Genomic DNA, 22,753 nt, shown 5'->3' on the forward strand with positions numbered 1-22,753 from the left:
CCTTCACCTCCTCCTCCTCCTCTTCTTCTTCCCTTCACCTCCCTTTATCTTCCTCTTTTTTCCCACTTAGATCTTCCTTACCAAGCCCATCCCTCCTTTTCTTTCCTTCCGTTTTCTCCTTTTCTTCCTGTCAACGATATTTTCCTTTTTTGTTTGTCTTACTTTCCTCTCCTTGATCTTTTCCCCTTGTCTTCCCTTTTTTTCCATCCGTTCCTCTTTTCTTCAGTTCGTTCTCTCTTTCTTCCCCTTTCCTTCCTCTTACTTTCTTCACCACCTACTTTCCTTTCCTTCACCTCTTCCTCTTCTTCTCCCGTTCCCTTCTTTCTTCAGGTTTTCCCTCCTTCCCCTTTCCTTCCTTGTACTCCCTTCTTCCACCCCTTCTCAGTCTTTCATTCTTTACCTGCCCATTTACTTTCTTTCCCTCATCTCTTCTTATTCTTCTCCCTTTTTCTTTCGCTTAAACCCTTTTCCTTATCAGGTATCCCCTTTTTCCCCTTTCTTTCCATGTTTCTACCTTCCCCTACCTATTCCTTCCCTCCTCCTCCCTTCCCTTCACCTGTCAGTCTCCCATCTCTCACCTGCCCTTCACCTCGCCTCCACACCTGTGTTCTACGTCACCACAGGCTGCTAATTACCACACCTGATGCCGCCTCCTGTATCAAGACGAGGTGTGGGGAGAGAGGGAGGGAGGAAGGAAAGGAGGGAGTAGGAGAGAGGGAGAGAAAGTGAAAGGGTTAGAGGGGATGGAGAAGAAAGGGAAGCAGGAAGGGAGAAAGTGGAAGGGTTAAAGAGAATGGGGGAGATAGGGAAGGAGATAAAGGGAAGGGAAGAAGTGAAGGGGTTAGAGGGAATAGAGAAGAAAGGGAGAGTGAAATGGATGAGAAGGGAGAGAGGAAGGAAAGAAGGAAGAAAGTGGAGAAAAAGGGTTAGAGAAAATAGTATAAATTGTGAGGATGAAGGAGGAAGGGTGGAAAGGGAAAAGTGAGATGGGAATAAGGGAGAATAGGGAGGAGGAAAGGGAGAAGGGAGAGAAAGGAAAGAGGAAGGAAAGAAGGGAGAAAGTGGAAGGGTTAGAGGGACTGGAGAAAATAGGGAGGAGAAGGAGGGAGGATGGAAGGAAAGGTGAGACGGGAAGGAGGGAGAATAGGAGGTAGGGAAGGAGAGGAGGGGAGGGAAGGGAGAGAGGGGGAGAAAGGGGAGAGGGAAAAGATAATAGGGTTCCATCAGCAGCAGGTGTCAACATTACGAGCCGGCGGCCATTTTGGGAGCGTGACGTCACTTCCTGTCCGTGTCACTCTTATAAGCAAAAACAAAGAGGAACCGAGAGAAAAAAAAAAATCAGGACAAAAAAAACACAAAAAGATCATAAAAACTATTCAAACTAAAAAAAAAAAATTAATAAATAAAAAATAACGTTGACACAAATACCTCGTTTTTTTCCAAGGATTTATATATTTTTCCAAGGATTTATATTTTTTTTACAAGGATTTATATTTTTTTTAAAAGGATTCATATTTTTTTCCAATGATTAATATTTTTTCCAAGGATTTTTATTTTTTTTACAAGGATTTATATTTTTTACAAGATTTATATTTTTCCAAGGATTTATATAGCTTTTACAAGGATTTATATTTTTTCAAGGATTTATATTACTTTTTCAAGAATATCTATCTATCTATCTATCTATCTATCTATCTATCTATATCTATCTATCTATCTATCTATCTATCTATCTATCTATCTATCTATCTATCTATCTATCTATCTATCTATCTATCTATCTATATATATATATATATATATATATATATATATATATATATATATATATATATATATATATATATATTGATATTTTTTTCTTTTTCTGCAAGGCTCAACAGGTTAACTTAAATCCGTAAAGTAGAGAAAAAAAGAAAAAAATAACAATACATATAAACAAGAAGACAATAATAAAAAACAACGTCACAAACACCTTTTTTTCTACCAATATGATTTTTCCCTCAAATAAGAAAAATAAAAAATTCAAAAAATATATTCACAAAAAGAAAATAAATAAAACTGTACAAACCACAAATAAAAAAAAAAAAAACTGCGATACACAACTACCTTTTTTTTCACCAATACATCCATTTTCCTATAAATCTGAACTTCCCTTTTTTTTTAGCCACCCTCTTCATCTTCTCCTTTCCTTCTTCCCGTCTTCCCTTTTTGCCTACTCACCTTCCTTCTCTCCTTTTTCTGTACCTCCTTCCCTACTTCTCCTTCTCCTTCAGGTTAAGTTAAATCAGTAAAATAAAGAAAAAATAAATCCACTAAAAGGAAACAAAAAAAGACAAAACTAAACTAACCTAATACCTTTTTTTTTTTTCTGCACCGACCTAATTATTTCCCTTCGCGGTCCATCAGGTTAAGTTAAAGCCGTAATCACACCGAGCGAGGGACATTATTATACAGCCAACAGACACGAACCATCGGAGGAGAGCATCGTCTGTTTGTCCATAATATTTGCCGAGTCAATGTTGGACTTGAGCATTGTCAACAGGACGGGAGGGAGGGAGGGAGGGAAGGATGGAGGAAACGTAAGAGGGAGGGAAGTATGGAGGGAGGGACAGGAGAGGGTAAGGAGAGAAAAGTAGAGCAGAAGGGACAGAAGAAGGGAATGAGAAAGGGAAGAAGGAAAGAAGATAAATAAGGAGGGAGGAACAGAACGAGAAAAGAAGAGGAAGGACAGAACAATGAATGAAGGGAAGGAGGTAAGGAAGGGAGAAACAGAAGATGGGAAGAAAGAGGGGAAGAAGGGGAAGCAGAAAGGACAAAGAAAGAAAAGGAGATAAGGGAAAGTAATGAAGGAGGGACAGAAGAATGGAGCAAAGGAAGGGAGAAAGTGGGGAGGAACAAAAGACCGGGAGAAGGAAGTAGATAGGAAAAAAAGGGAAAAAAGAAGGAAGAAGAAAGGAAGAAGATAAAGAGAGAAGCAAAAGAAAGAAACACGCATAGATAGAAAGACAGGGAAGGAGAAAGGGATTAGAAGGAAGGAAGTAAGAATAATGAGGTGGAGAAAAGGGAAGGAGGAAAGGGAGGAAGAAGGGAGTGAGAGGCGGCTTCAAGTAGGAATGGAGAGGAAGTGAAGGGAGGGAGGTAAGGAGAGAGGGAGGGAGGGAGAGAGGGAGGTAAGAAGGGAGGGAGAGAGGGAGGTAAGGAGGGAGGGATGGAGGGAGGGAGAGAAGTATAGGAAAGGTCTTGTTAATCTTGCTGAGACCTGAGAAAGGGGTGAAAGGGTAACCTGAAGGGGCCTACTCAGCGTCTCTCTCTCTCTCTCTCTCTCTCTCATCAATAACCTAATTTTCTAGTCACTAATTAAGTCAAACGTTCGCCCCTTTTAACAGGTTTCAACTTCATCTGCTTTGAAAAAAAAAATCGATCAAACTTCCTCAAACACCTGTATCCATAACTCCACACCTGTCTAAACCTACACGCAGACACATATATAAAGGTTCTCATATATGTAGGCAGGTGTGTACTATCTTATGTGAGGTGTAGGTGTCTTTTATAGAGTGTTTTTGCGTTAATTATTTTGTGAAAGAAGGTGAAGTTGCTGCAAATTATTTCGTTTCTCAATCCTTATCTCCATCACTCTCTTCTTTCTTCCTTTTATTCGTCTTATCTTCCTTTGTTTCTCTTCCTTTTTAGTTTCTCAGTCATTATTTCTTTCCTTTCTTCCTTCCATTCGCTTTATCTTCCTTTCTTTCTATTCCTCTTTCGTTTATCAGTTCTTCTCTCCCTCTTCCTTTTTCCTTTCAATAATTTTATCTTCCTTTATTCTCTTCCTCTTTCGTTTCTCAGTCCTTCTCTATATCTCTTTCTTCTTCCTATCAGCCGACGTATCTTCCTTTTTTCTCTTTCTCTTTCTTTTCTCAATCCTATCTACGTCTTTCTTCTTCCTTTCAATCATCTTATCTTCTCTTTCTCTTTCTCTTTGTTCCGTTCCGTCATTATCTCTCGCTTCTCCAGTCCCCTATTCTCTTCATTAATTTTTAACTCCTCTCAACATTAATTAACATGATATTATTTCTTCATGCTTTCGGTAATTGCTTTTCTATCAAACGCACACACAAACAAAAACAACCTTCAACCAATTAGCCACAACTCTAGGAAACGAAAAAAGGGAGAGAAGGAGGGGGGCGGGGGGGGGGGGGGGATTAGGGGAGCAGGTATGAACAGATGACCTAAATATGAACCGTCAATAACAATACTGTTATGAGGAGATTAAAATACCTACACTTGGTCCCTCCTTCCCTTCCTTTTTTATTTTTTTTTGTTTCTGCTTCCTTTCTTCTTTAATTTTGTTCTTTCTTCCCTACTTTCCTGTTCTCCCTATCTTACTCTGTCCTTCCTTCCTTACTTCCCTCCCTCTCTCCTTCGTTCCCCTTCTCCCTTCTCCTTCAAACACCTCTATCTGCATCTTAAACACACCTAAAGGGGATTGGAACACCTTTACAGACGTATTATTTTCGTATTAGATTCCACATATCCAACATTTTCACGCCTAATAATAAAATCAAAGCGAAAAAACTACAAAATCGTGCCAATAATATTTTCTTTTCGTATCATTACAACAAATTCATTATCAATCTTGGGAGAAAGGAAATTTAAAGTTTTGTTTCATAAGTTTTCGTTTCCTTCAATTAACGACTTTTTTTTCTTTCTGTATAGCCAAATATTTCACACCTTCGATACTACTAATTTCTATACCTGCATCTGTTTCCTACACGTATCTGAAGGGGATTGGAACACCTTTGTCAAACGCATCATTTTCATATCTGATTCCACGTTCCGAAAATTTTCACACCTATAGCCAAGTCCTCCACACTTTCAATACTACTCATTTACACACCTGCGCCTGCTTTCCCCCTCCTGGCACACCTGTCTCACCTCCTTTCCGAGCCCCTAATTGAGCCTCGCTGCTGCTGTGCCCGTGATAATATTGGTGTTGGAACCTTTAAATTCTGTCCCAAAGGCGCTTAAGCTTTTTAAAACAAACCCGAGAAAGATTCCAATAGCAACATCTCCTTTTCCTCCCCCTCGCTTATTTTCCATTTTTTTCTTTCTCTTTCAGCCCACTCCAGCAGGGTTAAGAGGGGGGTAAGAGAGAGGGAGAGGGGAGAATATGAAAAGCAGGAGAGAGGGAGAGAAAATGGGAGGAAACAGGTTAAGTTGATGAAGGACAAGAAGGAAATGAAAGGGTAAACTATGATAAAGGGAGAACAGAAGGGAGGAAACAGGTTAAATTGATGCGAGGAAAGGAGGAACTGAAAATGTAAACTATGATAAAGGGAGAGATGGAAGAGGCCGGTGAAGAGGGATGAAGGAGGAGGAGGAAGGGGAGAAAAGAAGAAGAGCGGGAAAGGAAACAGATGAGATGAGAAAGACAAAGAGAGGAGAAAAAAACTGAAGAAGAGGGAAGATATGTGAGATTTGAGAGGTGGAAAATGCTATGAAAAAGAAAAAAAAGGAAGAAGGGTGAAGAATAGGAAAGAGGAAGAAGGGATGCAAATAGAAATGAAAGTGTAAAACGAAAACAGGAATTGGGAGACAGTAATATGCGTTGGAGGAAGCAAGGAAGGGGAGAGAAAGGAAAAAGCAAGAAGGAGAAAGAGGAACCAAATGAGGGGGGAACAGAAGGGTAAAGGAGGATTAAAGAGAAGAAACAAATGAGGAAGAAAGAGATGAGTACAAGGAAGGAGGAGATGGAGAAGAAAAGAACAGAGAGAGAGGAAAGGAAGAATACGGTGAAACTAAGATGTGTGGGAGGCAGGAATTCGGAGACAGAAGAGGAGGAGGAAGAAGAGGAGGAGGAGACGGAGGAGGAGGAGGAAGCAATGAAGGGGAAACGAGAGGAAGGGCTTCACGGAGGAAATAGGAAGGTGGAGGAGGAGGGGAGGGAAGAATGAGAGGAAGAATGAGAGGAAGAATGGGAGAGAGAAAGGAGAGGAAGCAGATCAGCTCTTGGCCGTGAAGTGAAGGACAAAGAACGGTCATTAGGAGATGCAGAGAATGAATGGCGTTCGCGGAAGCCGTTCCCTCACGCATTGGAAACTTAGATAAATACTGTGACGAAGGAGGAGGAGGAAGAGGAGGAGGAGGAAAGGATAAGAGAGAAAGGGAGTCTGATGATACAGTATTAAAATTTTACATCCTTTTCTTATTCCTACCAAAAAAAATGTATAGGTACCTTTCGCTCCCTATTCTCTCTCTCTCCCTCTCTCCCTCTCTCTCTGTCTCCACCTCTCTCTCTCTCGCTCTCATATTTCGGGATTTACATTTTACATTCTACGGACTTTTCATGCATATTTTAACTACTCGCCAACGCTGTCGCTCCCTCGCTCCCCTCCCGCCACCTTCTCCCCTCATTGACTTCCATGGAACTTGTACCTTCGACTCTCCCATCTGTATTCCTCCTCCTCCTCCTCCTCCTCCTCCTCTTCTTTATCCACTACCGTTCCTCTCCTAATCCTCTTCCTCCTCCTTTCCGCGCACGCCTCTCCTCCCCTCATCCCATTATTCCTGTTCTTCCATTTGCATTCCTCCTCCTCCTCCTCCTCCTCCACGTTTCTCTCCTCCTCCTCCTCCATTTACAAGTCTTCTCCTCTCCTCCATCTTTGTCTTTCCTCCACTCCCTCCTCTTATCTTTCCACCTCTTACCTGCATTCCTCCTTCTTCCCTTCCCCATTTTTCCTCTCCCTCCTCCTCCTCCTCCTCCTCCTCCTCCTCCTCCTCCTCCTCCTCCTCCTCCTCCTCCTCCTCACCTCACGCATCACACGGCCAATAACCAATGCAAATAAATGGGTTAGTCGGCCAGTTACTCCTCCTCCTCTTCTTCTTCTTTTTCTTTTTCTTTTTCTTTTTCTTTTTCTTTTTCTTCTTCTTCTTCGTTTTCTTCTTCTTCTTCTTCTTCTTCTTCTTCTTCTTCTTCTTCTTCTTCTTCTTCTTCTTCTTCCTCCCACTAATGTTGGACGTGACTAGCACTACACTAACTCTCCTCCTCTTCCTCCTCCTCCTCCTCTTCCTCCTCCTTCTCCTCCTCTTCCTCCTCCCCCTTCTTCCTCCTCCTCACTTTCCTCCCTCCTTTCTCACACCCTGACATCCTAATCCCCACTTTTCTTCTTCTTCTCCTCCTCCTCCTCCTCCTCCTCCTCCTCCTCCTCCCCCCTTTTTCCCCTTCCATTTTCTTTCTTAAGCTTTCGTTCTTTTTGCTTATATGTTTTTTCTTGAATTCATTTTTTTCTTTTCCTCTAACTTGTTTCATCCCACTCATTATTTTTGCTTTCTTTTTCTTCTTTAGTAATCTTTGTACATTTTTCTTTTCTTTTCCTTCCATTTTCTTCTTGTTCTCTCCTTCCTTTCTTCTCTGCTTCTTTCCTTTTCTTATTTTTGTTTGTTTTTTTCTTCTTAGTTTCTGTACCTTTTTTTCTTTTCCTCCATTTTTTCTTCGTTTTCTTTCTTATTCCTTCGTCTTTCCCTTTCTCTCTCCTTTGGTTCCATTTACCTTCACATTCTTTAGCACTTACGTTTATTTCCCTTCGTAATTTTTGTACCTTTTTCTATTTTCTTTTCCGTCCAATTTCCTTCCTATTCTCTTTCTTTCCTTTATCTTTACCTCGCTCTCCTTTTTCCCATCTACATTCCTATTTTTTCCATTTAAGTTTATTTTCTTTCATAAATTTTGTACCTTTTTATTTTTTTTCGTTTCCTCCCAATTTTCTTCTTGTTCTTTTTCTTTCCTTCTTTGCCTTTCTCTAATTTTTTCCATCTTCCTTTATACGTTTTTGCACTTATATTCCTCTCACCGACCTTCACTTTGTCCTCCCACCCCGCTTCTTTCTCTCTGTTTTTCTTCCACTCTTTCCGCACTCCTCTCCATTCTTCCTTGTTCTTCTTAGCCTCTTGTCTTCCACCCGTGACAGTCTCTTATCCTCTCCCGCTCCTTCTCCTTAATCTTATTTTTCTTTCCTTCTTTCACCATTTTCTTCTCTTTTTCTCCTACTCTCTCGTTCTTACCCTTTGCTATCTACTTCTCTTACTTCTCTCCTTCCATGAAAGAGTCATAACGTATAGGAAAAAGTAGAAAAGAGGAACTGAAGGAGTGGGAATGAAGAGGAAGAGCAGGAAGAGGGTATGCGAAGAGGATTAATAACAAGGAGTAAAATGAATGAAAATAAGGAAGAAGAGAAGGAAGAAAAGAAGTGACGAGGAAAAGGAAGAGTAGAGAAAGGAAGGAAGAGACGAAAGCGTAGAAATAAGGAGAAAGAGGCATATAAATAGTTAAGAGGTAGAAGTAATAATAATAATAAAAATGAGAAGTTGAAATAAAGGGAGGAGAAGGAAAAGGAGAAGTAATTATAAAGACAGGTATTCACAAAGGTGTGCGGGGAGAAATTAATCACTTTGAAACCTGAAAACCACCTGTGAACACCTGGAAGTGACAAGGTGAGAAAACAAGAACAAGAACTAAAGGGACTTAAGGACTGAAAGTGAAAGTGAAAACGAGAACGAGACCGAGAGCGAGACCGAGGGAGAGAGAGAACACAGGCTATACAGGTGTCACGGGCAGGTAAGCGGCTCGCACGGTGTCCTCGCGGGGGGGCGTCTGAGTCTCCACAAAGCACGAGACTTGAAAAGAAAAATACAAGCCGCGAAGGGAATACAATACTCCTTTTTCTGTTCTGCGACTCTCCTTCTGGGCCTGGCGCTGACGGAGGAAGACGAAGAAGACGGGAGGAGGGGAGAGAAGAGGAGGGAAGGGAGGGAGAGGAGATGAGAGGAGAGGAAAGCGGAGGAGGAAAGGAGACAAAGGAAAGGAGATGAGAGAGGAGAGGAAGGGGAGGAGAAAAGAGGAGATATAGGAGAGTAGGTCAGAGGAGGGAGAAGGGAGGAAAGAAGAGATGGGAAGATGATAGAAAAGAGAATAGGTAGAGACGATACAATAATAGCTTTCGTTCTCCTCTACCTCTCCTTTCCCTAACGTAGAAGAAGAAAGGAGAAGAAAGGACGGAAAACAAAGGAAAAAGAGAGAGGAGACGAATTAAAAGGAGAGAATGAGGAGGAAGAAGAGGAGGAGGAGGAGAAAATAGCACTAATGACAGCGTGACTAGCAACGTCGAACATGTAAACAGAGGAAGAGATAGAGAGAGGGAAGGGATAAGGCGAGTGACAGGAGGAGGAGGAGGAGGAGGAGGAGGAGGAGGAGGCTTGAGCAAAGGACATTCTGCTTTAATAACTCAACCCCCCCTCATATGTCAGCCATCCCCTGCCCGCTTCTCTCTCTCTCTCTCTCTCTCTCTCTCCCCCACCATGAGCTAGATGCATCTGACTTTAAACGCTCTCTCTCTCTCTCTCTCTCTCTCTCTCTCTCTCTGATCGCCACACATCGCCACTAAGCTGCCTCACATCTCACTCGCCTCTCAGGTAAATGATCAACTAATTTCTCTCATCAGTCGACAGGCGCCGCGCAGGTAAACGTATTAACTTTATTGAGGAAACCCGGATCCAAAGCGCCTCGAAATTTATTGAAGCGAGTATCACCACCTTTCCCGGAGCCAATTACATCCAAATCACCAGGAGAGTGAAGTCCAATAAGGTCAGTGGGTGAAAGGGAAAGGTACGAGTAAAAGAAAGGTCAGTCGGCTACAGGTAAGTCTTTTAATTATAGGTAAGTAGACGAGTAGATTACCTGTCATTACTTACAAACAGGTCATATAGATACAGTGCACGTAATGAGACACAGGTGGGTTGTAATTAAGACGGCGCAGGTGACTCTATACGGCAGGTGCGACGGGTGTATGCATATGATTCTAATAAGGTGAACAGGTGGTGTGTATGTCTGATTAAGCGAACGGGTAAGACAAAGAAGCTACCTGACGTCACCTTGATAACCTAAGAGAGCCACTACGCATGATTCAGATTTTAGGTAAACAAGTGTATATGCATGTCTGATTAAGCGGCCAGGTAGGACATAGAAGCTACCTGACGTCACCTTGATAACCTGAAACTCATATTGCCTGACGTCCTGATCACCTGAAGCGGCCACTACGCATGGTTCTAATTTTAGGTGGACTGGTGGTGTACATGTCTGATTAAGGGCACAGGTAAGAAAAGAAGTTACCTGACGTCCTGATCACCTGAACCGGCCACTACGCATAGTTCTAATTTTAGTTGGACTGGTGGTGTGCATGTCTGATTGAGCGCACAGGTAAGAAAATAAGTTACCTGACGTCACTGTGACCACCTGGGGCCGCCAATACGCGAGGCACAGCAGACAATGCAAGCAAAACAGAGCAAGAGAATTACGACACTGCTGAATAAACCGAAGCGCAGAGACGTCACAACATTCCCCGTCCCTGAAGACCACTACCTGAGGACACACACGCACACACGCACACACACACACACACACACACACACACACACACACACACACACACACACACACACTCCATCACGCCAACGCGCTCTCCAGGGACGGACGCTACACTTTACCAAATGCCAGTAAAATATTCCCTGGTTAAAACGCTCTCCACTGGGTCCTTTTAAAATGTCTCAAGGTCGCTGGGAACAATACCGGAGACTTGCAATTGTATGACTATTATATACTCAATACCAACTTAACCGTTTTTCATCCCTTCTATTCGTATCTAGCCCTCCGTTGAATAATATATCCGCTTAGAGTCATTTTAAATTCCCTATTGTCACTCAGTATTGTTTTTGTTACATTTTTATTCCTTTTCATATACGTATTGAAGCCTTTTATTGAATTTCAGCAGTAGTTAGCAGACGTATTTTTTTTCGTTTTCTTTACCTCGGCCTTCTGTTTACCCCCTAAGATTAAAAGTAATATTCCTAAAGAACTAAACGTAATATCCAAACAGCCTCCAGTCCCCCCTTGCCAATATTCCCGGCCGCCTCTCTCCCCTGTCCCGCCCTTATCAAAACACGGGTACACGACGTCCTTCCCACCCCGGACCTTAATCGATATGCATGTAGGTCAACACCCACATCCTGCTGCTCCCCATAGAACGAGTGACACCAAGCAAACGAGGGACTCCCCCACCGTATTTTTTAGTTTTTTTTCCTACCTCAAGTCCTTCCTTCTGTCATATCACTCTCAATTCTCGCGTTTTTTTTTTTTACCTCATCCTTTTCTCATATTACTCATCTCCCGCTCGTTTTTTTTCTTTTTTTTTTCCATCTAAAGTCTTTCTCCCATGTCACTTTCAGTTCATACCCATTTTTTTTTTGTTTTTGTTCCCCTCAAGTCCTCTCATATCAGTGTAATCTCTCGCCCCTTTTCTTGTTTTTTTTTCCTACCTAAAGTCTTTCTCTCGTATCAAAACGCTGATTCAGAAGACTCAAATTTTCCTTCCAGCATCTCGACTTCTTCCTTTCATCTATGTAGCAAACACAACACCCTTAACCCATTTATTCCTTTGTACCTGCTTTTTACCACCTCAAATCCTTCTCCCATATCCAAACACCGATTCAAAACACTCAAAATTTATTTCCATCATTTCGCCCCTTCCTCTCATCATGACAGCAAACAACAACTTCAGCGCCATTATTTTCAAGGTGACGCCATTATTCCCCTTCAGACACCAACACACGTCATCCTCGCGCCCTTATCGCCATCAAAACATCGATTCAGAAGGTTTATGCACAATTACTCTCGACCCTCGTGACATTTCCCCCATCAAAGCCTCGCCCACAACATGCCAAACCCTTTATTTTCCAGACCACGGCTCGACTCCCCTGCATAACACCATTACGACAATTCCATACTCTTTTTGCTCTTTTTTCCTCCTTCCTAAGACTTAAACTCCTTCAAAAGGGGAGTATAATGACAATTTAAACGAGTTAGTCCATATATATTTTTTGGCGACTTCTGTAGAGCGTGTGTTGCGAGCATTTTTTTTTAATATCTTTGTTTTGCTCTTGGTCTGTATAAGGTAAATCACAACACTGAAATCTCGCTCACACACTTACCTTGTCCGGGAGTGTGACGGTACAGGGAGAGAGTTTAGCTTTTCACTCTCATTGCCTCAATCACAATCACACACCATATACATCATCAAACACTCTATTCACAACACATTTCCATGCACCCCTATATTCCCGTTCACGCCATTCCTCCTTTTTCACACCATCAAATGTCACCTCCACGCCCTGTACCCCATCAGAACATTGGTACACAAGATGTTTGACACTCACACACCACCAAACACAATACACCCAACTCATTTCCACCCCTATATTCCCGTTCACGCCATTCCTCCTTTTTCACATCACCAAAGGTCACCTCCACGCCCTGTACCACATCAAAACATTGGTACACAACACGTTTGACGTACACACACAAACCATCAAACACAATACACAGAACACTGTTACACCTCTATTTCCGCATTTGTGCCTTTTTTCTCCTTTTTCACACCATCATATGTCACCTCTACGCCCTGTACCCCATCAAAACATTGGTACACAACACGTTTGACACACACACACAAACCATCAAACACAATACACAGAACACATTTCCACCTCTATTTTTCCATTTACACTTTTTCCCCCATTCCACACCACCACATGTCACTTCCACGCCCTTTCCTCCATCAAAACATCGGTACACAACACGTTTCACACACACACACACACACTTACCCTGGTCGTGGGCGTGGCGGTCTCGGGCGTGGGTGAGGGGCAGAGGGTTCTCGGTCAGCAGGCGGTAGTAGCCCTGCAGCACCAGCACCAGCTCCTCGGCGTCCCGCTCCTCCAGACTCAGCAGAAGGTTCTGAAACGAAGAGAAAAGACGTCAGATGCGAGATTGAGGGATGGGACGCAGATGACACGGATGCGCATATGAGAAGGTATGGATGATGTGTGAAGAAAGATGAGGCGAACAGGTAAGAATTAAAGAAGGAAATGATGAATATGGGTTTTAAATTGGAGTTGCAATTGGGGAATGGTTATATAGAGGAAGCTAAAGAAGAATATATTACACAGACAAGAGAAGAAAGACGAATTAGAGAAAGAAACGAAGACAAACATAGAAACGACTTTCACCAAATGATCAAGAAAAGTTACAGTTGATGAAAGGTCACAAAGAGGAAGATAAATAAAAATGGAAGAGCATCTGTGATAAAAAAAAGATTACACAAACACGAGAAGAAGGAACCGAAGAAACAGCAGACAAACATAGCAACGACTTTCACCAAATGATCAAATAAAGTTACAGTTGATGAAAGGTCACGAAGAGGAAAATAAATAAAAGTAGTGGTTTGTGTGTGATAAAAAAAGCTTACACAAACAAGGGAAGAAGGAACCGAAGAAACAGAAGACAGACACAGCAATGACTTTTACTAAACGACCAAGAAAAAAAAAGAGAACACAGAAAAGGAGGCAAGAAACGGTAAGCGACAAGAAAATCCCCATGAAAACAAACGACAATAGGAAGACAAGACTGAAGAAACAGACACAAGGAGACAACAGACTACGAAACGGGCGCAAGGTCAGTGCATGGATGGGACAGGTATATCTATAGAAGGTCAAGGTTAGAGAGACGGAAAAACAACAACAAGACAAGCGATGCGGAAACAAACGCCTGGAAAGTTCATAGGTTTAAGGTCAGAATGGAAGGATAAAGGACGATGGGAGGGAAAGGCTGTGTAATTGTTCGGGTGTGTGTGTGTGGAGAGCAAAAATAAAAACACGTATTGTCTGGCTGAATGAATAGATTAAAACCAAACAAACAGTTCAAGGGAAGCGCGAACTGAAGGCAAAATAAAAAGCAACACGAGATTTTTTTTTTCTTCAGGTTGCAAGGATCACGGGATTAGCCTCGACGGGTTTACGTGATAAGATGATCCACGGTAATGCAGGTAAATACAGGAGAAGTGAGGTAATGCGCGGCTGTTTAGGGATGAAAACAGTGAAGATTATGAAAACGATACAACACGGTAAAAGTTATAAAAAGAAGAAAAAAACTTGAAATGAAAATGATACCGCAATTTGGGGGACTAATTATATGCCGAGAAATTTCAAAACCGATGAAAACGATATATCACGATAGAAGAAAAATTATAAAAAGAAAAAAACACGAAAATGAAAACGACGCCGCAAATTGGAAAGCTTAATCATATGTCACGAAACTTCAAAAGCAACCCAAAAAAGAAGATGGGAAAGTAAACAATAAGTGACGAAAGAAAAAAAAAGATAGTGTGTACCATTGAGAAATAAAACATCATACTAAACAGAACAATATTATTCGTAGTAACAAAACCACAAAGGAAAAGAAATACATAAACTGACAAAAATACAAATCATGGAAATGGAAACGCCTATAACATATGACGAGAATAAAAAAAAAGAAAGATATAGAAAAGAACAACAGTAACAACAGCCAGACGTTCAACTTGACAAAAACAAAACAAAACAAAAAACTCTAGGGACCAAGACACATCAATTTCAAAAAACAAAAACACACACACACACACACACAAAAAAAAAAAAAAGGAACAAGACAAGGATGGAAAAATAAGTTGAGTTCCATATTTCACCACGACCGGGCAAAAAAAATAAGAAAGATGGAAGGGAAGGGAGGGAGGCAAGGAAGGAAGGTAAGAAAGCAGAGAGACAGGACAGGGCAGGAAGGGCAAGGCAAGGGCAGGGAAGGCTGACGGGGAAGGAAGGAAGGTAAGAAGGCAGAGAGAGAGAGGTAAGAGGCAGAACAGGCAAGGCAAGGCAAGGGAAAGGAAGGCTGACGGGGAAGGAAGGAAAGTAGGAAGGCAGAGAGAGAAAGGTAAGAGGCAGGGCAGGACAGGTAAGGCAAGGCAAGGGGCAAGGGAAGGGCAGGCTGACGGGGAATTAAGAAGGCAGAGAGAGTTTAGAGGCAGGACAGGACAGGCAAGGCAAGGCATGGGAAGGGAAGGCTGACGGGGAAGGAAGGTAAGAAGGCAGAAAGAGAGAGGTAAGAGGTAGGATAGGACAGGAAGGGCAAGGCAAGGGAAGGGAAGGCTGACGGGGAAGGAAGGTAAGAAGGCAGAAAGAGAGAGGTAAAAGGTAGGACAGGACAGGAAGGGCAAGGCAAGGGAAGGGAAGGCTGACAGGGAAGGAAGGTAAGAAGGCAGAAAGAGAGGCAAGATGCAGGACAGGACAGGAAGGGCAAGGCAAGGCAAGGCATCAGGGGAAGCAGCAACAGGCGACGGCAACAAGAATCTATAAAATGTTGCATGACTCCCAATATTCTGCGGGCCAGCGAACACAACGGGAGGGAAAATACGAAGCGATACGAGACGGTAAATAAAAGCTACAGCCATAACTGACAGTGAAACATCTCCTTCCCAAAATGTATATACGAGAACCAGGACCAGGAGGAGAAGGAAGAGGAGGAGGGGGGGAGAAGAGGAGGAGGAGAAAGACAAGCGTTCTATTCTCCAAAATGAGGGTAAACTGTGTCGTATTTACGCGCCAAGACGTCCTGGAAAAATACTATGAAAATATCTTAGCGTGTGTTTACATCTTTTGGTATTACTTTGTTGTCTCAGGTGAGAGAGAGAGAGAGAGAGAGAGAGAGAGAGAGAGAGAGAGAGAGAGAGAGAGAGAGAGAGAGAGAGAGAGAGAGAGAGAGAGAGAGAGAGAGAGAGAGAGAGGAAAATAAAGAGAAAGAGGAAGACGAAGACAAAGAGGAAGAGGAAGGGAAAAACGAAGAGAAAGAGTAAAAGAGAATGATAATAACACGATAGATTTGTGTATTATTTTCATTCCCGACGTTTGTTCTATATTAATTTCTTGCAACGTTTTCTTAAAAGGTCACACGCTTGGTCTATCTTGCAAATGTTTTCTTGAGTTTTCTTCCCCTCCTCAAGACACGGCAGAAGGCACCTCCGCGGCATAACACACTTTGGCAGGCCTGGCTGACCAAAGAAACACCCGTGGAAACATGCAGCGCCCTAAGATACGCCAGAGACTGTAGGAACATGTCTCCCTCGCCCTCCTCCTCCTACTCTTTCTACACCTCAACTTCTTTTTCTATTTCATCTCTTCTTCTTCTGGTCCGACTATTTTTCTGTTTTCTTCTCCCACTATACCTTAATTTCTTCTTTTTCTTCTCTTACTTCTTATTCTTCTCCTGATCATACGATTCCTCTACTTTATCCCCCTTCTACACTTTTACTTCTTTTTCTTCTCTTATTTCTTCTCCTGGTCTTACTATTCCACTATTTTCTCCTCCTCTTACTTTTTCAACTTCTTCGTCTTCATTTCATTACTTCTTCTCTCACTATTCCTCCATTTTCTTCTACTACACACCAGCTTCATTTTCTTTCCTTTTTCTCCCCCTCTTACCATTCCCCTACTTTCTCTCTCCTTCCTCTTGCTCTCCCTCCTCCTCCTTCACTCCTCCTTCCTTCTCCTTCATTTTCTTTCCCTCGTCTTCCCCTCTTACCATTCCCCTCCTTTCTCTCTTTCCTCTTGCTCTCCCTCCTCCCCCTTCACTCCTCCTGCCTTCTTCTCCTTCCAGGCCTCATCAAGAAACGTGTAATTATGAGAAAACAGCTTCTAGTGTAGTATTTCCTCATTTCCTCCTTTCCTTCCTCCACCTCCCACGGGCTGACGTACTCGCCACGAAAGACGATATTTTTGCAAACCTTTAGGAGGAGGAAGAGTAGGAGGGGGTGGAGGCTGAGGTGGCCGGAAGAGGGCGAGAAAGAGGAGGAAAAACCAGCGAAACACTATATTTTTCGCCTCTTTTTTTTTTCTACCGAGTTCTCCCGGGCGGTTCGTGTAGCGCTGTTGCATTTATATTTCGTGAGGTCATGGCGCACTATCTCTTCATTGCGTGTGTGGCGGGGACTGCAAGACGACTCCGGGGGGTGCTTAGTGGCTAAATAAATGGAGGTGTGTGTGTGCAGGTGATGGTGGAGGTCGTTGTGGTGGTGTGGGTGGTAGCTTCGGCAGTGGGTAATGGTGATGTGGGAAACTGGTGATAGGAATGGTAGTGAAGATGTGTAGGTGAATGGGTGTTTGAGTATGGTGATGGTGATTGATAGTGAGAGTAATGGTGGCGATGGTGATAGGAGAAAGTGGTAAAAGGAATGGCAGTGTTAAGATGTGGAAGTGAATGGGAGTTAATGTGAATGGTGATAGTGGTGGTGATGATGGTGATACTAATGGTGCTGAATATCTCTTTACATGGCTGGTAGTGATGGTGGTGATGGTGATGATGGTGGTGTTAATTCCTTTTCCCTTTTAAGAATAACAGTTCATGATAAAAAAAAATCCAAAATCCTCTTTAAAACGACTTCAATCCGACGCCGTAAACGATAAAAAGGAATAGGATGGTACACGAAGAAAAGGAGGAGGAGGAGGAGGAGGAGGAGGAGGGTGTGGAAAGAGGAAAAACATGTCAGGAGGTCATGTATGTAGGAAGGAGGAGAAGGAGGAGGAGGAGGAAAGGTTATGTATATACACGTAAAGAAATAGGAAAAAGTGTATGTGTGTATGAAAAATAGACGAATAGACAAATAGATACAGAAAGATAGATAGTAAAAGAGATAAAAGAGAGGAAAGAGAGAAAGTAGAAAGACAGAAAGATGGAAAGTGAAAGAGAAAAATTGAGAAGGGCGAAATAGAAAGAAAGACAGATAGTGAAGGAGAGGAAAAAGAGAAACCGGAAATAAATATATAGAAAGATAGATAGAGAAAGAGAGAAAGGGGGGGAGGGGGGACGAAACCATTTAGTCAGCGATATGGAAACTAAACACAAAAGGAGACATCAAACACGAGGTCCAAACGAGAAAAAACAACAACAACATTCATATAGACGAACTAAAACACACACACACACACACACACACACACACACACACACACACACACACACACACACACACACACACACACACACACACACACAGGAGGGGACAAAACCATAAGCCTTTTCTTTCTTCCCTCCTCCTCCTCCTCCTCCTCCTCCTCCTCCTCCTCCTTCTCCTCCTCCTCTTCCTCCTCCCCAAAGTGACTTCAGACAACCCCAAGAGTCTTCCCTCCTCCTCCCTCCTCTCCTTTCCCATTTCCTCCCCTCCTCCTCCTTTCCTCTCCCTTTCCTCCTCCCGCTAAATCCCTCCTAGAGAGAGAGAGAGAGAGAGAGAGAGAGAGAGAGAGAGAGAGAGAGAGAGAGAGAGAGAGAGGACAAAGGAAGGAAAATTAGGAACGGAGGAAAACGAATGGAGCCGGATCAAAGACGTAAGCAAGAAAATGACAGACGTCTAAAAGAAAATAAAGAAAATAAGACAAAAAGGAGATGGAGGAGAATGAGACCAAGGGAGAAATATAGGTACGACGAGGAGGAGGAGGAGGAAGAAGAAAAGGAAAGGAACCATGGGAGAAAAAGATAAAGTAAAATAAATGGTAGAAGGATTTATAAAAGAAAAAAAAATGAGTGAAAAAAGGAGTTTCGTAAGAAAAAAAAAAGAAATGAAAGGGGAATAAAAATAAAACAGAAAAAAAGAAGTAATAGGAAACAGAAACAGAAAAAAGAACATCAAAGAATAGAGGAAAATAAACAATAACTGGAAATAAAAGAGAAATACGAAAAAAGTAAAAAAAAACGACGAATTAGGAAAGAAATAAAGAAGAAAAAATGAAAAATGGAGAAAGGGAAGAAAAGAGAGCAAAGTGAAAGGCCAGTACCTCCCCTTTTATCTCTCCTAATCTTTCCTCTAGCAAGGGTATAGAGGGAAGAAGAGGGGGAGGGGGAGAGGAAGAGGAGGGGAAGAAGAGGGGGAAGAGTAGGGTTCTATGTGCAAGGCTTTATTCGGCGCGCGGGTGACACACAGGCGGGCTGGGTTACGCCTGAGCAAGTTCGGCCCCTTCTCACTTCGGCCCCGAGTTAGCCAAGTTAGGCCGCAATATAAGCCGAATTAACGCTGGGTCGAAGGCTCCATAATGGTATTAGGAGCGGTGCGTTTTGGCGAGAGACGGAGACGGTTTTCTTTTTCTATCTATTTCGGCCTGACCGTTTATATGTGTTTGGTGTGGTCTGTGTTTATGTCTGTTTCTCTGTCTGTCTTTCTACTGGACACCTGTTACCTTTAATATACCTGTCCTCCCCTTTATTACCTTTAATGGACTGGTGTTTGAAATTTAAAGGTTTTGTTTTAATTCCCATAAGTGATTTAGCTTTTTAATTTTGCCGAGTTGAACAGCAAGATCCATTTTTCAGTAACGTAACACCCAGTAACACTTTCTTTATGGTATTATTTCTATATGACAATCTTTTTAAATAAGTTTCCCATTAAAATGTCACAGTGCTCTACTTCGCTCTAAGTCCTCTCATTATACATTCTCAGTAACGTGATATTCTGAGTAACAATAATTCTTTACGGCATTATTTCCACATGCCAGTCTTTTTACTCTACATAAGTTCCCCATTAAAACGTCACCCTCCTCTACTTCGCTCTAAGTCCTCTCATTATACATTCTCAGTAACGTAACATTTTGAGTAACTATTAACTATTATTCTTTATGGCATTATTCCCACATGACAATCTTGTTACATAAGTTCCCCATTAAACCGTCACCGTGCTCTACTTCCCTCTACGTCCTCTCATTATACATTCTCAGTAACGTAACATTTTGAGTAACTATTAACTATTATTCTTTATGGTATTATTTCCACATGACAATCTTTTAACTCTACACAGCTTCCCCATTAAACCGTCACCGTGCTCTACTGTCCTCTCATTATAACGTAAACACACATCAGTCACTGGCGACGCTAAGCACAGAAAGAATGATGATGATGGGTTTTTAAGCGGCACTGACGGATCCTCGACGCCCAATACGTATTTTTCCTGCGAGTCAAGTGAATGAGTTTATTAGGCCATCGAGAACGTGACCCGCGCGGCGCCGGTCAGGTCATTAGAAGGTCTCCTCTTAATGAAGTCAGGGGAGAGGAAAAAAATGGCCTAATGATCGTGCCCCGCCAGGTAGCTCAGTGGGAATGGGATTACAGGCGCCTCTTTTACCTGTGTGTTTGTCTGTGTGTGTGTCTGTGTGTGTGTGTGTGTGTGCGCGACCGGTTACCTGCGACGCTGATTAAGCTTTCAATGCGATTAGGTTCGAATTTACCTGATTACTGAACGCAACCTCTATTAACATTGCTGCCAGGTGCCCCCCAACGCCCCCCTTGCCCCCCACGACCCCCAAATTCCCGATCACTCCTGGGGTAATGACTACTTAACACGCACCAACACACAGACGCACACAGACAGACACCTACTAAAAAAAAAGGGGGTGGGAGGTAGAAGGATGGAGGAAACATAAGTAGGAAGTCAATGGAGGAAAGGAAGGAAGGAAGGAAGGACGGTAAGGTATTTTGGAGGAGAAAAAAATGGTGGGTAAGGAGCAGTATGGAGGAGGAGGGAGAAGGAGGAAAGGCAATGATAGAGACGGAAAAGGAAACTCGACTCCCAATAGGACCAGACTCCATTCCTTCCTCCTCCTCCTCCTCCTCCTCCAATCCCCTTCTCGTTCCTCCTCAGACTCCAGCCTTTTCTCCTTACCCCCCTTTCCGACTCCTCTTCCAGACATCACAATAGGTCCTTCCTCTCCCCCGCGCCCTCATTCCTTTGCCGTCTTCCCTCGCCCTCCGGACACACGACTCACTGAGGGGCAGATGGTGCAAGGCTGGCTGGAATAATGCCAATATAAGTTGAAATGGGAAGGACCAACCCGAGCCGTGTCCTGTCGCTCTCCTGATGGCCGGAAACATTTGGAGAGTCCTTCGCCACAGCTGTAAACATCTCTCTCTCCCTCTCCCTCTCTCCCCCCCTCCCTCTCTCTCTCTCTCTCACGCTCTGACTTTCTCGCCTCATCCCCGTTTCTCGTTTTCTTTCATCCATAATCCTCCACACTAGTTTTCAGCCTTTAACACCCTTCTAAATTTCACACGGACCTCTCGCACCTTCACAACTTCCTCCTGCTGCTTCTTCCTTTTCCCTCCTCCTCCTCCTCCTCCTCCTCCTCCTCCTCCCCCTCCTCCTCCTCCTCCTCCTCCTCCTAAGCCTTGCATGGCACCACCCCATCGGTAAGCCAAGGGCAGAGGTGCAATAAATAAGGAAGAGAGCAACGTTCCATTTCTACATCTTCTCACGCCCTCCAGTCTCTCTGCATTTTATTTACCTGTGCGTCGTGTGTGTGTGTGTGTGTGTGTGTGTGTGTGTGTGTGTGTGTGTGTGTGTGTGTGTGTGTGTGTGTGTGTGTGTGTGTGTGTGTTTGGATGGAGGTTACAAAACTACCACAACGGCTGCAGAACCCAACAAAAACTACAACAACAACAACAACAACAACAACACAATGACCAACACAAGTCCCTTCATCTTCCCTTCCCCCTCATCTCTCTCTCTCTCTCTCTCTCTCTCTCTCTCACCCTTAACCCTTCCATGTATACGTAATGAATGACTCAGGACTTTGTTATATAATCTTCCTGGTGTGCTTTTAGGCGTTCTCTATTTTCATTCTATCTTTAGCTACATCTCGTTCGTGTTTCCCTTCCCTTTGTAGCTATTATTAGGTGTCTACGTCTGGTCGAATTATGTAGTGTCTCCCTGTCTTCGTTTTCCATTTTATTTTAGCAAGTTTCATGATTTTGTTCTTGTACTATATTATCCATCTTCTACTTTCCTTGTTTTCTATTTTTTCTCCTCTACTTATGCCATTTTCCAATGTCCTTCGTCTGTCTTTGTCTCATTTTCCTTTTCGTCTTTCCATCATAATCATTTCCCTAAGTCCTCCTTCTCTCTTCGTCTCATTTTCCTTTTCTCTCTTCTCATCATAAGCATTTTCCTAAGTCCTCCTTCTGCGTGTGTGTCTTCGTCTCATCCTCCTCCTTTTCTTCCCGTCCTCTATCCTCCTTCTCATCATTATCACCTTTTTCCTCCTGCACTCCCTCATTCCCTTTCACAGCCTCATGATCCGTTCGTTATCTCCTCTCTTCCTTTCCCTCCTTCATCTCTCTTCCTCTCTGCTCAATGTTATTTTCTTTTTCCTCCTCTTTCTCTTCCTCTTCCTCCTTATTTTCGTCCTGGTAACATCGTCTCACTCTCGTCCTTGTCTTCACGCCTGTCTTCTTCAACTCCTTAGTCTACACCTTCGTCTACGTCCTCCTTCTCCTCCTCCTCCTCCTCCTCCTCCTCTCCTCGTCTCCATATATGACTTTTTCTCCAACTACTTTGCCTCCCTTTTCCCTTGTCCTCATCCTCCCCTCCTCTTCTCCCTCCTCCTTCCCCCCCTTCCTCTTCTTCTTCGTGCCCTCCTCCTCTTCGATCTCGTCCTCACCCTCGATTCTCTGTCTGGCTTCTTCTCCTACTTTGCCTTCTACTTCGTCCTCATTCCCCTTTCCCTCTCGTCTCGTCCCTCTCCTCGTCCTCCCTCCCCTCACCTTCGTTCTCGTTTCTCCCTCTTGTCCTTTTGCCCCACTCTCCCCTTCGTCCTCGTCCTCGTCCTCTCTCGCGCCACTTCCCTCTGATCAGCCGTTGTCTCCCCTTCATTGTTCTCGCCCTCCTCTCGCTACCTGGTGTGATTGGGGCCGATTCGAACGTTCTAATCAAGGTATGGGTGTTCTGGTCCTTGTTGTTGTTGTTGTTGTTATCATTATTATTATTATTATTACTGTTGTTACTATTATTCCTTTTTCCTTTTA

General features: G+C 43.1%; 1 protein-coding gene across 6 annotated transcripts in view; it reads right to left on the bottom strand.

The window, feature by feature from the left end:
- Positions 1-22,753, bottom strand: part of LOC126995933 (uncharacterized) — a 339,186-nt gene that overhangs the window by 54,380 nt on the left and 262,053 nt on the right. For all 6 annotated transcript variants that reach the window (XM_050855839.1, XM_050855835.1, XM_050855836.1 and 3 more), the window contains one exon: positions 12,715-12,844. In XM_050855839.1, coding sequence (XP_050711796.1) covers positions 12,715-12,844 — 130 coding nt within the window. The remainder of the gene's footprint in view (positions 1-12,714; positions 12,845-22,753) is intronic.

The sequence above is a fragment of the Eriocheir sinensis genome, chromosome 9, assembly GCF_024679095.1.
Source record: "Eriocheir sinensis breed Jianghai 21 chromosome 9, ASM2467909v1, whole genome shotgun sequence".
In the NCBI taxonomy this organism is placed as follows: domain Eukaryota; kingdom Metazoa; phylum Arthropoda; class Malacostraca; order Decapoda; family Varunidae; genus Eriocheir; species Eriocheir sinensis.